The sequence below is a fragment of the Zeus faber genome, assembly GCF_960531495.2.
Source record: "Zeus faber genome assembly, chromosome: 6".
NCBI lineage: Eukaryota > Metazoa > Chordata > Actinopteri > Zeiformes > Zeidae > Zeus > Zeus faber.
In genome coordinates, this window is record NC_137201.1 from 11,993,187 (window position 1) to 12,008,373 (window position 15,187).

Consider the following 15,187-nt stretch of genomic DNA (forward strand, 5'->3'; position numbering starts at 1 on the left):
ATATATTAAGGAGCATATTCCATCACTGATGGGATTCTTTGAAAAGTACTTCCCTGAAAACAGTTCCCAATATGGCTGGGTGAGAGATCCTTTCAATGCACCAGCTCCAACTTTGTTCAGCTCTGCAGAGGAGGACCAGTTCATTGCTATGACGTCTGACTCCACATCGAGACTGAGGTTCACATCACAGACAGCGAGTGTAGAGAGGCAGTATCCGCTCTTAGGGCAGAGGGCCATGGGCATTCTTCTTCCTTTTGCAACATCTTATCTTTGTGAGACTGGCTTCTTTGCTGTTGCTGCACTGAAGACCAAGTACAGGTCCCAGCTAAACATTGAGCAGGAGCTGAGAGTTGCAGGATCATGCTTCAAACCCCGCTTCGAAAAGCTGTGCACTGCAAAACGTGCTCATTGTAGCCATTAATCCTCAATTTGACAAAAACAAAATCAGCACAAATTGTTTTATTTATTATTGTTTTATAGGTCAAAATGTTTTATATATTGTGCTCCTGAGTTAATGTTGCTGATCAATTTGAATTTATTATTATTTATTGATTATATTTAATTTTATTTTTCAGTATCAAATGGTCAGCAAATGTTTACAGTTTAAATAAGGATTTAATTTTTTTTTTTAAATTTCAGGCAAATTGATGCACTTTAAGTCTTTTCTGTTACGGACTGAAAAACAATGTTCATAAAGTTATTCTTTGTTGTAAGTCAGGCCTGGCCAACCCGCGGCTCGCGAGCCTCATGCGGCTCTTTGGCTGGTTTCATGCGGCTCTTAAGGGGCTTTCACATGACAAGCGTCAAAAACTCAGAAAAAAAAAAGCGCGGCCATTCATTCCTTATTAGGATTATAAAATCGCTATGATATATCACTCGTTTTCCACCGCGGATCACTTCCTCATTTACTCAAAGCGGACAGCAGCAGGAGTCATGTCCCATTAACGCCTGTTTTATTAGTCCTAATGCCGCGTTTACACCAAAAGCGCCGGGGCGGCGCGCCTCCATACAAAGTCAACGTATAGACGCGTTCCAGTCGCCTGGAACGCGTCTAACGCGGCATTAGGACTAATAAAACACCAAATAAGATTCGAAAAGCTTTGGAAGTTTATTTTCAACACTATTGACATGGTTAGTAGTCAACATATAAGATGGATCGGCCGGCGAATTGCGTTGCGTATCGGACATCTCCGATGGAGAACTGTGAAGGCTGGAGGGGTGTGTGTGTGTGTGTGTGTGTGTGTGTGTGTGTGTGTGTGTGTGTGTGTGTGTGTGTGTGTGTGTGTGTGTGTGTGTGTGTGTGTGTGTGTGTGTGTGTGTGTGTGTGTGTCACGACTCGCGAGCTGCAGGAGGAGGACCGACTGAAAGCTGCTTTAAGGGAAGGGACCATTGAGTTCTGGGAAAGTGTGCCAATGGAAAAATGCCCCAATGTCAAACGGGCTGCGCTTAAGATACTGTCAATGTTTGGGTCAACATACATACGTCTGCGAGTCTGTGTTTTCTACCCAAAAACATGTGAAACCAAAGCATCGATCTGTTCTGACTGACACCCATGTGAAAGAATTGCTTCGAGTGGCAACAACGGAATTCAAGCCACATTTGAAGAGGATTGTTCAAGACAAGGAATGCCAGAAGTCCCACTAAGCAACATGCATATTAAGAGAAAAACGCTATTGTTAATTATTATATTTTTGTTTGTGGACTTGGTTGAACTGAGAGATATACCGCGGAAACGCAGTACTTTCATTTAGGAGTCCTGGCTCAATGGTAGCGGCTTTGAACTCGAGCTCCGATAGCGGGTTCGATCCTCGTAACCACACATTTTCAAAAATGTGGCCAGGGCTCCGGAACACCTAGTCCCAGGTATATGTGGATGGCCAAAGCATCGGATCGTGTATGATAGGCAAGAGCCAAAGCTGATTCTTAAAGGTTAGGGTTTAAGGGACACTATTGAATAAATTGACCCAACATGAAAAAAATACATCCTTATCATTAAACTCGAAGTCCAATTCCCCCCTCTATGAATAAATAAACAACAGTACTTTTTGAACTGAGAGTTTGTGTGTGTGAGACAGTGCACACAATGTTATATTTTTGTTTGTGGACTTGGTTGAACTGAGAGTTTGTGTGTGTGAGACAGTGCACACAATGTTAATTGGTGAAAATAACTGGCCTGTGGTCTTAGTACTCCATCCATCCATCCATCTTCAACCGATTATCCTTAGTCGGGTCGCGGGGGCTAGGAGTCAATTTCTGTCATTATCATGTTGGTGTGTGACATTTACAATAAATCTGGCTGAGCAGAGGTCTGTGTGTGTGTGTGTGTGTGTGAGGAAGGGATGGGGTGATGTTCATGTGTGCCCATGTGTATGATGTGGCTCTTTGCAGTAACAGTAAAAAAAGTGGCTCTTAGTCTCTGACTGGTTGGCCACCCCTGTTGTAAGTTGATCTATATTTCTTCCTTTTTTCTTTTTTTGTTTTTTTTAATGTTAATGAGGATACAATGTTATGCAGAGATGTACTTATAACAATTTTATAGACAAATTATACTATTTACAGTTGCGGCGGAGAGTTGGGGGCGTGAAACGTTTACTTCCTCCTGGGGGGGCGTAACAGAAAATAATTGAGAAGCTCTGACTTAGCTAAACGAGGCATTTACATTAGAGACATAATACGCTACCACAGGTCTGGGGTTGGTCCTGGGACGTTGGAAGGATGGTCTTTGGTAATCTGAGACTGCCGCGGCTCAATGTCAAAAACAAAGAAAGAAAGAAAATTCCAACCTTTACACCCAGGTGCGTGTTCACTTGCTTGACCCCGGGATTAGGTAGGGTTTTTATGAAAATTTGTTTTACTATACTTGAGAGGACCGGTACGTGTGTGTGTGTGTTTTAGTATACTTGTGAGGACCGCTCTGACTTTTAAATGTGTGTTAAGGTGTGTGTACCTTGAGATCACATCCATTGTGGTGCACTGCGGTATCTGTAGCTGTTGGGGTGTGAGGCCGTGCTGCTCCAGCTGGTGTGGGATCAGATGACGGTGTGCAATCTCCACCTTTTCTTCATTGGTGTAGCCTTGGGGGAGAGGAATGCATATTGTCGTACAGAAGTGTTTAGAGTGAATGACTGCGTCAAGTCGGAATAAATGTAGTCTCGACTAAAACACACACACACACACACACACACACACACACACACACACACACACACAATACAAACACACACACACACACACACACACACACACACACACACACACACACACCATGTTATTGAAGTAGAAAGTTATGATTTCAGTTTCAGATTCTTCAGCATGGGGATGGTAGCTCAGGTGGTAGAGCTGGTGGTCTAGTGATCTAAAGGTTGCTGGTTGGATCCCAGGCTCCTCCTGCTAGCATGCTGTAGTGTCCTTGAGCAAGACACTTTACCCCTAATTGCTCCTGATGGCTGCGTCCGTCGGTGTTTGAACAATTGTAAGTCGCTTTGGATAAAAGCGTCTGCTAAATGACTAAATGTAAAATGTAATGTAATGTAAATCTGCCCACCAATTTAAATGTACGATACTTGCATTTCATATTTTAATTTGGCAAATTCTACCCTCTTGTCCAGAATGGCAACAAAATCAAATTGGGCCAAAAAAAAAGTGGGCCAGAAAAAAATATATATATAAAATAAAAAATCAAGCCGACAGGACTGAGTTAAGCTTAGTCCCTACCTCATAGATCTTTGTAAGGAATCACCAGGGAACCAGTCAGATTCCATTTCAATGACCTCCAACACACAAATCTGCACTGGGTTCAGCAGTGAAAATAAGCTTGTAGGCTCCATCCTGCTGGTCATGACAGGTACAATGCGTTTGTTGTGTTTATTCTCCAGGGAGCGGAAGGACTTCAACCAATTTCCTCGTAGTTGTTCTTCTTTGTCAATACCAAGTTTAGCAGTTTCCCTCTTTTTTATTTTTTTTTTTGTCAAGAATGTTTTTAAATCTTGCCTAGAGCAATCAGGAAAGCCCAGAATTTTATGAGCTACTAAGAAACTGATTGGCAATAAGTTGTAAAACAGAAGCTGAACCTTTTGGATTTTGTCATTGCCGAAAGAAGCATTCTAACGCCTAAACAACCATTTAATGAGGTGTGGCTCTTCAATTTCTCCGGAGAACAGTGTCGTGCTTGGAGACCCCCTGCAACTCACCTGTCACCTGTATCACCTCCATCCTGTCTAGCAGAGCAGGGGGGATGGTTGCAGTAGAGTTGGCTGTGGCGATGAAGAGAACCTGGGAGAGGTTGAAGGCCACGTTGAGGTAGTGGTCCGTGAAGCTGTGGTTCTGCTCAGTGTCCAGGACCTGGGGAGAACATGCACATAGCTTTTGAACAAGTCGCCCTCTTCAAAAGAACCCAAACTCATCTTACCTAAGGTGGAGCAAGACAAAGAGAACTTTGCTCTCTTTGCATTCGAGCTGTCCCACAGCCTTGAAAGACCACTCTGACCTCTTTTGGGCTCACTTCAGCTGGTGGTCCCCTTCACACTAGTTCCTTTTGAACTGAACACCACAAAATACTTTGATTTGTGGACGGTGTCTTCTAGAGCCGTGGTACTCCGCAGGGTGTCAGGAGACCCCAAGGGGGAAAATGATTCATTGTTGAACTTTACCTTCACAAGACATGAAAGCGATCAATTTGATCCTAGTTTCACTGTCTCCCTATCTGCAGTATAGCCAGTCAATCATACCTAACATGTCAGAATGGGCTTCCTTACACTAACTGGGGGGTACTTGATATTAGAGCTGAACGATATGGGAAATGAATCGATTGCGATTCAGTTATCTTTTTCTCGTTCCTTATCTTCTGTATTATCAGTAAACACAAGCAATAAATCATTCTATAATATGACCAACACAAAAATGAAAACAGTCAACATATTAACTGCTCTTTCCTGTTTGTTTCGTGTGTTATGACGAAATGAGATGTCGCATGAATTGATTATGAATAACATGAATAACTTTATTTAACTATTGAATTGTAAAAGGAAAAAAACCTTCAATCAGAGGAGAATATTGACTCAACTCCAACAAGCCTTGTTATTGTTAGAATCTGAAAATGAAGATTCTAAATATATGCAGCGTAAGCAGAAGTCTTTAATTTTTTATAAAAATGTTGCGCACAGACGTCCACATACACAAGGCACCGCTGCTGTGCTCAGGGACAGCTTTATGCTCATTTAATTTAAAAAAGGAAAGAAAAACAAAAACAAACAAACAGACGCATTATTCCGGAAGAGGCTCCGTCTGGACCCTACAGGTGTTCTGGGCTCTGCCAGCAGGACACGGGTCTCACTGGGGGGCAGCGCGGAAGGTTAAAACAATCGGGGGGCACAGAGAAAGTGTCCCCATTAGGCACGGTTTCGTTCCAAATGCACTTGTTTCGTTCAATTAGGAGACGTAAAATAAGATAAAAACACACTGTTCCGGCACGTGCATCGTTGGAAAGGGAGACAGGTCTGTAAAATGTGCCCCTATCGCTCCCTCTCCAGGCCCCCCCCACGACAGCCCTATTGGTTAAGAAACACCGTTTGTTTGTTTGTTTGTTTGTTTGTTAGTATGTTTGTTTTAACCGCAGGTTTTGGGATTTGAAAATTGCGTTCCGTTAAATTGCCATGTCGGTTTGAATTTGATTCATCGTTCAGCCCTACCTGATATGAAAAAACGTTGAGAGCAAGTTCTTGAGCATGATAGAATATGTTTGTGTTTTCATGGTAGTGAGCCACACTCGGTGATGGTTTCAGTTCGGTTCGCTTTCTGGGAGGCGGAGATCAGTTGGAGCAATCACACATGTTATATCGATGTGAAAACACCCCGAACACACTGTAGATTGTCGTGCAGTGCTTTTATCACCGGACACAAACACTTCATTGTACTCCGACTTAGAAGGTTTCGCATGACCGCGGTATCTTAGATTAAGCATATGACGGTTAGGTCCGTTTAACGGATGGAAAGTCAATGAAATGCTCATACAGACACAGTAAAAGAAGAATGTGTGTGTGTGTGTGTGTGTGTGTGTGTGTGTGTGTGTGTGTGTGTGTGAGTGACAGCTTGGCCTCAGACCTCCAGCAGGGCAGCCGCGGGGTCTCCCTGCAGGCTCTTGCCCAGCTTGTCCACCTCGTCCAATAGGAAGACAGGGTTGTTGACGCCCACCGACTTCAAACCGTTTATGATGCGTCCTGGCATGCTGCCCACATAGGTACGTCTGGGAGATGGATAGAAAACCGGGGAGGGGTCAGGGGGAGAGAAAGATAAATAAATAACGAATTAGCGAAATGATGAACCTTTATGATTCGATTGTATTTCAACAAGAGCTGGGTAATGGGAAGCTTCTTCCACCACAGAAGAGGTTAACGGCTTTCATTGTATTGATATAAAGGACGAAAAATAATGCCTTTAGTAACATCTAATAGCTGGTCACGCTTAAAGCAATAAAAGGAATTCCTCAAAACATTGTCCATTATGGTAACATTATTTCAACCCAGGAGAAAATTCCAGTCACGTATATGAAGATACAGTATTAAAGTAAAGATAAGTCTATTGTGCAGAGTCCGTTTTAAGTCTCATAGTCCGTGTCTTTACTTTATTATTTCCCTTGATGTGAGTAATATTAGAAACTCCTTATACACACAAAACAGCTTGATACTGGTTCTGAAGCAATACAGGAGCCAATAAAAATTTCTAGTCATATTATACAATATTTGATCGTGCTAATGAGGAGCGAGAGAGTAAATATCTACACACATCCCAGATGTGCATGTACAGTAACATGGAGAGTATGTGTGTGTGTGTGTGTGTGTGTGTGTGTGTGTGTGTGTGTGTGTGTGTGTGTGTGTGTGTGTGTGTGTGTGTGTGTGTGTGTGTGTGTGTGTAACAGAAGTTAAATACAAAACAAACAGAGCTCTGAAGCCACAGGATCCGGTGTGTTTAATGACAACAAACCAAACCAAAGGCAGATGGAGAGTGAGATCAAGATGATACCACTCTACCGTGTGCACTTCTCAGCAGCCATTTTCAAATTGTGTCAGTTAGGGTCAGTAAGGGGTGGGGATGTATGCAATTATTCGTTTGAAGTATTTGATTGGTAGAAGCCTTTCAAACTGCCACCATCATGCGCTCACCCACAGACATGAGGCTAACCTTTTGGAGGTTTGACCTCATATCTGATGTAGTCTGCAGTTTACATGTGGGACTAAAGGCTAAAGCCTTGTCATGAAAAAACGTTTCCCACACAGATTAGGGGTGCCTCTCATTCCACATAAATCAAACTAAGCAACATATTTTGCCTGTTCAGCGGTGCCACAAGGAGCTGGTGCTCCTTCAAAATAGCCATCAGCAGGCCACTAGTTGATTGACGACTTTATACACCTATCAATACAAATTCAAGTGGAATTGTGATTATATTTTGCAGATTTTATTAGTCATCTGAATTTTTTTTGAGCACAAAAACTGACCACTGGGATAGAAACCACATCAAACACACTCCGGGATAAGTCTTATTCACAAAATGGTTACCCTTAGCAACTACGTATCCGAGTATCTTAGAGAATAAACTAATATCACGTGTGGAGTTCCCACAGGTTCCATCCTTGGGCCCTTTTTTATTTAAGCTCTCCACGCTCCCCTTAACCCAAATTATGAAACACAACAATATGCTGAAGAAACTCAAATCTACATAGCTCTCTTTTTGGTTTGATTTTGTGCTTATTGCATGTTGAATTTAAAGTTTATTTCATACTTTCCTCATTGGTAGTAGTTAGAAAAAAGCTTTTACAGGCCCCAGCAGAGCAGCTCGTCTGTTTGTCTTAATTTTGCGTGTCACAGCAGTAAGACAAGTTCAGCTGGAGGTTAATGCCAATTCAAGCAGTGTGTGGGGAGTATTTAAACGCTCTGTAAAGTAAGGCACTACTGAATTTGGGCTGCTGGAAATTCCTTTCCAGAGCTGCACTGTCCTCATTGCAGCCTACCACTGGAGTGCCATATGTGACCCCTGACCTTGTCTCACATGAGTTTGTTTTGTTTGTCACCTGTGTCCACGGATATCAGACTGATCGCAGACGCCACCCAGCGCGATGCGGTGGAACTCTCTGCCCAGCGTCTTGGCGATGGAGCGCCCCACGCTCGTCTTTCCCACGCCTGGGGGTCCCACGAAGCACAGTATGGGGCCCTAAAATATTTAAAAACAATACAATGTAAGAAAAAGGAAACACCATACTAATACCATAAAAATATGACCACTACATTAACATCCACACAAATTTCCATTAGCCGCTTCATGAATTCCAAAACTTTTATCCAACAACTAAAACGATCTATTATGAACTTTTATAAGCTGTAAAGCTCCTTTTACACACAGCTCCCAGTAAATTACTGGGATAATCTGTCAGGCACCTAGTGATTTTCACTATTCACACATGCAGTTACTTTTCGGAAACATTTTCGTCTTGCGCCTTTTCACACATGTCATGATAATGCCGGAATAGATGGGGAAAGGGACAGTCCAACAGATGCCGGTAATGCAACATGCCCGCCCCCCTCCCTGCCAGCCGGTTCCACCTTCCCGGCTTCATCTGCCACTGCTGCCGAGGGCCCGGTGTAGGTACCAGATGTGCTTGGGGTCCTGCGTTTACAGACAGCCCACAGCTCAGCTGTCCGCGCCGGTGCAGCCGGTGGGCAAGTGTAGTGCTTGTGCCCGATGTCACCACACTCGAAGCACTTCATACTTCCCATACTGACATACACCATGTAGTCCATCTCTCCATTCCTAACTCCAAAAAACGCATCTAGGGTCTGAGTGGCATTTTTAAGAAACATAAAGACCAGTCTCCATAGAGAATGGGCGCATTTCAGTTTCCCGTCTTTGTAGCCGAGCTCCAAGGTTCGGACTCGCTTTTTTTCTGAATGTTTATTTTTGTTCTTCCCCAAAACAAATATTTTTTGAAAGAAATGTTGGTTACACGTTATATTTAAATGACTCCCATATATTTTGACATATCTATAAATAATATAATTACTCATAATTGAACCCCTACATCTCTCCATAATAAGTATCAATATCATGGATGTCATTTTCAGATTGGAGAAATCCATTTCAAAGTCATGAAGATGGCGTTAGGAACCAAAGTGGTGAATGTTCGTGGAAAAGACTTACTCAGGCAACGATGAGACAATGGAAACATGGTTGCCATTTTTAGTCAACTTATATTTTGAGTAATTAAGATACTGCATCTGCATTTTTATCTTTCCATTTAAAAGTAGCGCTCCACCAGATGAGGTCTGAGCCATGCTCATTATTAATGCTGTCTGTCTACAAAGAACTGGTTATTGTATTGTAACAGCTATATATGTCAAGTTTGACCAAACTGACTAGAAAAACGACTAAAACTAAAGACATTTCCTGTATATTCCTAATTTTAGTTCGTTTTTTAAGTACACAATATAGTTTCAGTTAGTTTTAATTTTTTCTGTCTAGTTTTACTTTAAATTTTTTTTCAAACCTAGTTTTAGTTTTAGTTAACTGTACAGGGATGAAAAAACATGTATGGTGAAGAAAGGTCAAGATAGGTAAGAGAGTGCAGGAGACCGTGTCCCCATCACGCACGGTGCTTGTTTCGTTACATAATGAAATTGAGTGAAATAAAATAACCTACTTGTAAAATAAAAACACAGTTTTGGCGCACTGATTACAGGTGACCCTTCACTGGCGCACCATGGGCACAGTCCGTACACTCAGAGAGGGAGCGGTTGGGGCATAGAGCCGCGATTATTTAAATTATATAGTTATGTTAGTTTTTCCCAGCAAGTGGGGGTCCGGACCCTGGTAGCATTTATTTTTTATTTTTTTAAACATGATATGTAACCAATATTTTTTATACTTTTGTATAAAAAAATATTTATACAATATTTTTGTAATAACAACTTAATAAACGTCAGTCTGTCTTTTTAAAAAATAACTTCCTGAAGATGGCATTGTTTTTGTACTAAAGAAATTACATGTGGGACAATCTTTATAAATATTAGGCTATTTTGTCTTTTTAATAAAACACTTATCTGACATGCCTTGTCACTATTTTTTTCACCATTATGCTATTATTATGCTCTGTTTTACAAAAATAATCACGTTTGATTAAAATACATTAAATTGGTCTACTATTTGACATTGGTTGAATTTGTTCAAATTGACTTTTCGTTATATATACACTTCAAGGAGTGAAAAACCATTTCTCTGTAGGACGCAGAGTTGACGTGCCAGAAGTAGCCGATTGAAGAAACAGGAGTTGGCAGAACAGGGGTGTGAGGAAGGGGGTGGGGGAGGGACAGGACGCTTTGTGCACATCATCATCCAACCATATTGTTATATATGTGCAGATTGATGTATATTGGTTGCTTTGCACATGACATGTGCCGGATAAAGACGACTGACAACAGGAACCGATGCTGCATTCCATGTGAACTCGGAAATTTGTAATTAGTGTCGGTAGGAGGTGATGCTACGCGTTTCATGGGAACTCGAAAAAATTTAATTAACACAACTAACGTGGACCCTGTGCATTGCTGCCTGCAGCTGTATTTATAATAATATATAATATAATAAAAATAATAATAAGTAAATGAAATGCGCTTAGAGGATGTCACCTTGAGAGCAGTCTTCAGCTGCCTCACGGCCAGATACTCCAGCACGCGTCTCTTCAGCTTTTCCATGGCGTAGTGGTCGTTGTCAAGCAGGATGTGAGCTGCACGGATGTCCAGACAATCTGGACAGTGTGTGTGTGTGTGTGTGGGGGGGTAGATGTAAGTTGCAAGGGGAAAGTTGAAGGAATCAGTTGAGGGGGAGAGAGAAAGGAGAGTGAAAATATAACGTGAGAGGAGAGGAAATATTTGGTCAAATTATCATGAAATCCTTTCAAGATCTTTAAATAATTTCAGCTATTTGAACGGCAATGCGAGCAGCATTTTTGATAGCTGTACGAAGTCAGAAGGGGAAAGGGGAGGAGACCACATCTGGACCCTGTCACTGTAATAGACAATGTATGGATGTTTTCAGTATCTAGGAAACCAAACACTGCAATTTCCATCTTGGAGTGAAAAAAGTATCTATAGGCATAGATTTCAGCTCATATAATTGCAGAATCTGTTGTAGAAAACCTAAACACACACACACACACACACAGACACACATACACACACATAATACACAATATACACACAATTTCAGCACAATAAGACGGTAACTCTGACCAGACTTTGACTGTTAATCGTTTTACGAGGGACACACCATGTGACTTGTGATTGAGAGGCATGTGAATGACACCTAACTATTGACACATATCCTCTCACGGTATAAAGCCCTCTTCAGCAGAAGCAAGGTCAGAGTGCACAGCCCTTCACTGGTTTTAAAGTGTGTCGCTGTATCTCTCTTTATTCCGCAGAATAAATTCCATTAATATATTCTCAGTTTATTCCCTGTAGCAAGACAGGGTTACCTCACTGACCACACTATCTTCTCTATCAATTCTCTATCAATTTTGGCGACGAGGATGGGATTCTCTGCTTGGCTCTGCTGGACCTCTTCACATCTAGGTTGAGTGCACAACTACAGTCTAGGACCAACCATAAGACATCCAAGAGGGAGTCGTCTGGACTGGATAAATTAAAGGTGAGAACATACTGAGAAATTGCATCGATCATTGAAGGTCGTGTAAAATCTTTTTATCGATCAGGTACAGATCGTTGGGAAAGCTAAACATCAACTCCTCAGACAGACGTGTTTCCACCTACGTGCTGTGTAGAGTAGGAAGGTTCGTGGAAGCATCGGTCGAGAAGACCGTGGGTAAACTGAACAAATCTGCATCGATCAGGAAGATTGTGTTTTTTAAATATAAATTAATAACAAAGTCAACATAATTAAATGAATAATTATTGAAATAGAAATAAAAAGTAAATCTTGATAAACATAATTAAATACATAATTATTAAAATATAAATATATAAATAAATCTTGCTCACTCTGTAGCAAAGTACTGAGAGAAGGGAGCAGAACAGAGATCTCATGCATGTGTATGTAAATAAGCAGGAACCCAGTGAGTTTGTGTGTGTGTGTAACAGCCTGTTTTGGATGACAGCTGCAGGCCATCAGGGGCTGAACTAGTCTGTGCAAGAGAGAAAGTGCGTAGGTAAGGACAGAGTATGAAATATAGAGGAGGGAAGGGAAGAGGAAAGTTAACAGGGAGTTTGAAGCAGGTTAAAATAGATTGAAAAAATTGCAACTGGGCAAGCGGGAGCTGAACACACACCCGCAGAATCTGTTGCGGAAAAACCTAATCACACACACACACACACACACACACACACACACACACACACACACACACACACACACACACACACACACACACACACACACACACACACACACACACACACACACTCACAGTGTTGTGATCTCAGGCAACAGCGGCACAGCGTCTCCTCCTCTCCTGCCTGAGAGCCTTAGTGTATTGTTAATTTTCACCTGGTGCCTGAATTTTGTGTTATTAGTTTAATTAATTTCCAACATAAATTGATGCAGAAAAGGCACAAACTGGTGCATAAAAATTAAAAATGCAGGAAATCAAGTGTTTCACACTCGACCCCCAGATCCCCCCTGGCTTAATGTCCCCTCAATGTTCAAACGAAACCTAAGCCACTGTATCTTCCTTTTCACTTACATTAAACTGCATTTAAAGCAAAAGCAATTAAAATGTTGGACGGCGACCTAGACAATAAGTGTGGGAGTGAGGAAGTGTAATCTTTTCTCGACCTTTATCGGGCTTTCACACAGTACCCCCCGCTCGATAAATACCACACTCCCTCAAAAAGCGATGGTCGATGGAGAATTGAAATGTTCAGCGCTGCTACCGCTGGAAACCTTGGTCACGGTTTGGCCGCCGCAGCTTAACAGCAGCTTAACAGCAGCTTAACCGCAGCTTAACCTCAGCTTTGGAGTGTCATGAGCACGTCCGCGATAATCTGCGTGACGATATCCGCACTGACGTGTGGAACGCCCGCTCCCTTTAACTTCCTTTTTTCCTTTTTTTTTCCCACTTAACCTGTGCTGTCAGCATGCTTGGCATACAACACAGAGTATTTGTACGCCATTGCATCTAGGACAGAGTTAGTCTGCAAGTGGAATTCAACTTCTCAACTTGCAATGCCACTCTATTCATTCTTTAATCATCAAGAAGTGCTGCAATAACTGTCCTGTGGACGACCTGTGGGATCAAAAGAACAAAGCTTTTTTGTTGTACAGAACTGCCACCAACCCCCCCTCTTTGGAGAATGATCTTACCATGTTTTTGTCTATAAACAACTAATCATCATTACTTCTCCAAGAGGGGGATAATAAACAGGTGAGACAAATAAACATAGAAACAAACAACATGTACCTGGAAATACATAAACATTGAAACATCAGACATGTATCAACAAAACATAATTAATTAAGTCCAGGAAAATTGTAACAGCAATTTGGCACGTGGCCTCTTGTTGTCTCGCTTGATATTAGGTTTTAAGAGTATTAGCAAAAGAAAAATGGTCACTGTGTTGTTTCTATGGGTTAAGAAGAATCTTTAATCTTTAATTGTCACGCAACACACCGCACTACACAACACATGCATACACACACACACACACATGCACATGCTTTGGATGGTGGCCGGTGAAATGTGGCCTCTGCATTTGACCCAACCCATCAGTGAAGGTCTTTTATTTGAGAATTGTTCTCTCCATTCAGCCATCTCTCTCTCACTCACCCTTGGTACTCTTGCTCCAGGGCAGCTCAACCATCAGGTCCAGGTAGTTTCTGATCAACGCGTACTCGGGCATGGACTGGGGCATCTTCTTTAATCTGGAAACACACCATACACATCTTTGATAGGGGTTTCTAGCAGTATTTGTGTGACATCTGATACGATTTATGCGGGACTGAAGCCATGGCATGGGGCGCAGAGTAGAGCTGAACGATTCGGGAAAATCCTCAAATTGCGATCTTTCGAGACCAATATTGCGATAATTTTTTCTTTAAATTCATTATCTTCTATATTATTCACTTACCACAAGCAATAAATTATTCTATAGCAGTAGTACTCAATTTTTCCCAGCTCATGGCTCAGCTACATTAACAAAAAATATTTTCCCAAGAGCCAAATTTCTAAATTGCCCTTTCCTCCATCAAACCATTATGCATTTTAAAATAAGGCTACTAGTAACATCTTTCTATAGATCTATTAATGAAAAGCATGACGTATGCAATAATTGCAATTTATTATTATTACCATTACCATATTATTATTACCATGTTTTATAACCATTACAACAACAAATGTATTATGTATTATTATACGCTAATTATGTACTATTGTATACGTCAAACCGGAAGTTACGCAGAGAAAGCAACGAGCCAACTGTACTGCATATGTCTGCTGCGCCTACCGGATTTTTTTCTACCTATTAATTGCATGGAGGCTGTTGCGGTTGCCCTGTGCGTGGAAGTCGATGGAGGATTTGGACACGGTAGTCTCGCATGGCGCGGCTCTGGTGTGGCTTCAGGTTATTATTTATATACGGTGATAATATAATTTCATACGAATAATTAATAATAAAATTGCCAGTGGAAACCAGCCATGTTCACTCAGTTAACAGATCATTGATCATTACCAGGAAACCGATCTCTATAGATGTGCTCTCTCTGGAAGCCGTCATAAGTTGATGTCTCATGGGAAATTCAATTTTGAATACTGCACACAATGTCTATAAAATGTATTATGTATTAATGTATTAAAATATATTTAAATACTCCCTTTGAATTTTTTTTTTTAATTTAAATTGTAAATAACACAAATGAGCAGCAATTAGTCATGAAAGAGCCGCATGCGGCTTACGAGCATCACTGCTTAAGAAAAAATATTTTTTATTACATTTTTTAAATCGCAGCCTTTGCGATTTGAAAATTTCGTTCAATTACATTGCCCTGTCACTTTGAATTCGATTAAGCCCTTGCGGAGAGCTTGTATTTCTTATTAAAAACGTGCTACGCCGCACTGCCAACAATGAGATAAAATGAGGGACATTAAGAAACATGAAGGATTTTGTTGGTTTTACATATCTGTCTCTG

The 15,187-nt window shown here is 41.3% G+C and overlaps 1 protein-coding gene across 1 annotated transcript in view; it reads right to left on the bottom strand.

The window, feature by feature from the left end:
- Positions 1 to 15,187, bottom strand: part of lonp2 (lon peptidase 2, peroxisomal) — a 30,178-nt gene that overhangs the window by 7,421 nt on the left and 7,570 nt on the right. The window contains exons 7-12 of the mRNA XM_080002717.1: positions 13,827 to 13,921; positions 10,672 to 10,790; positions 8,064 to 8,203; positions 6,100 to 6,241; positions 4,191 to 4,341; positions 2,948 to 3,074 (exon numbers count right to left, since the gene is read on the bottom strand). Of these exons, the coding sequence (XP_079858843.1) occupies positions 2,948 to 3,074; positions 4,191 to 4,341; positions 6,100 to 6,241; positions 8,064 to 8,203; positions 10,672 to 10,790; positions 13,827 to 13,921 (774 nt within the window). The remainder of the gene's footprint in view (positions 1 to 2,947; positions 3,075 to 4,190; positions 4,342 to 6,099; positions 6,242 to 8,063; positions 8,204 to 10,671; positions 10,791 to 13,826; positions 13,922 to 15,187) is intronic.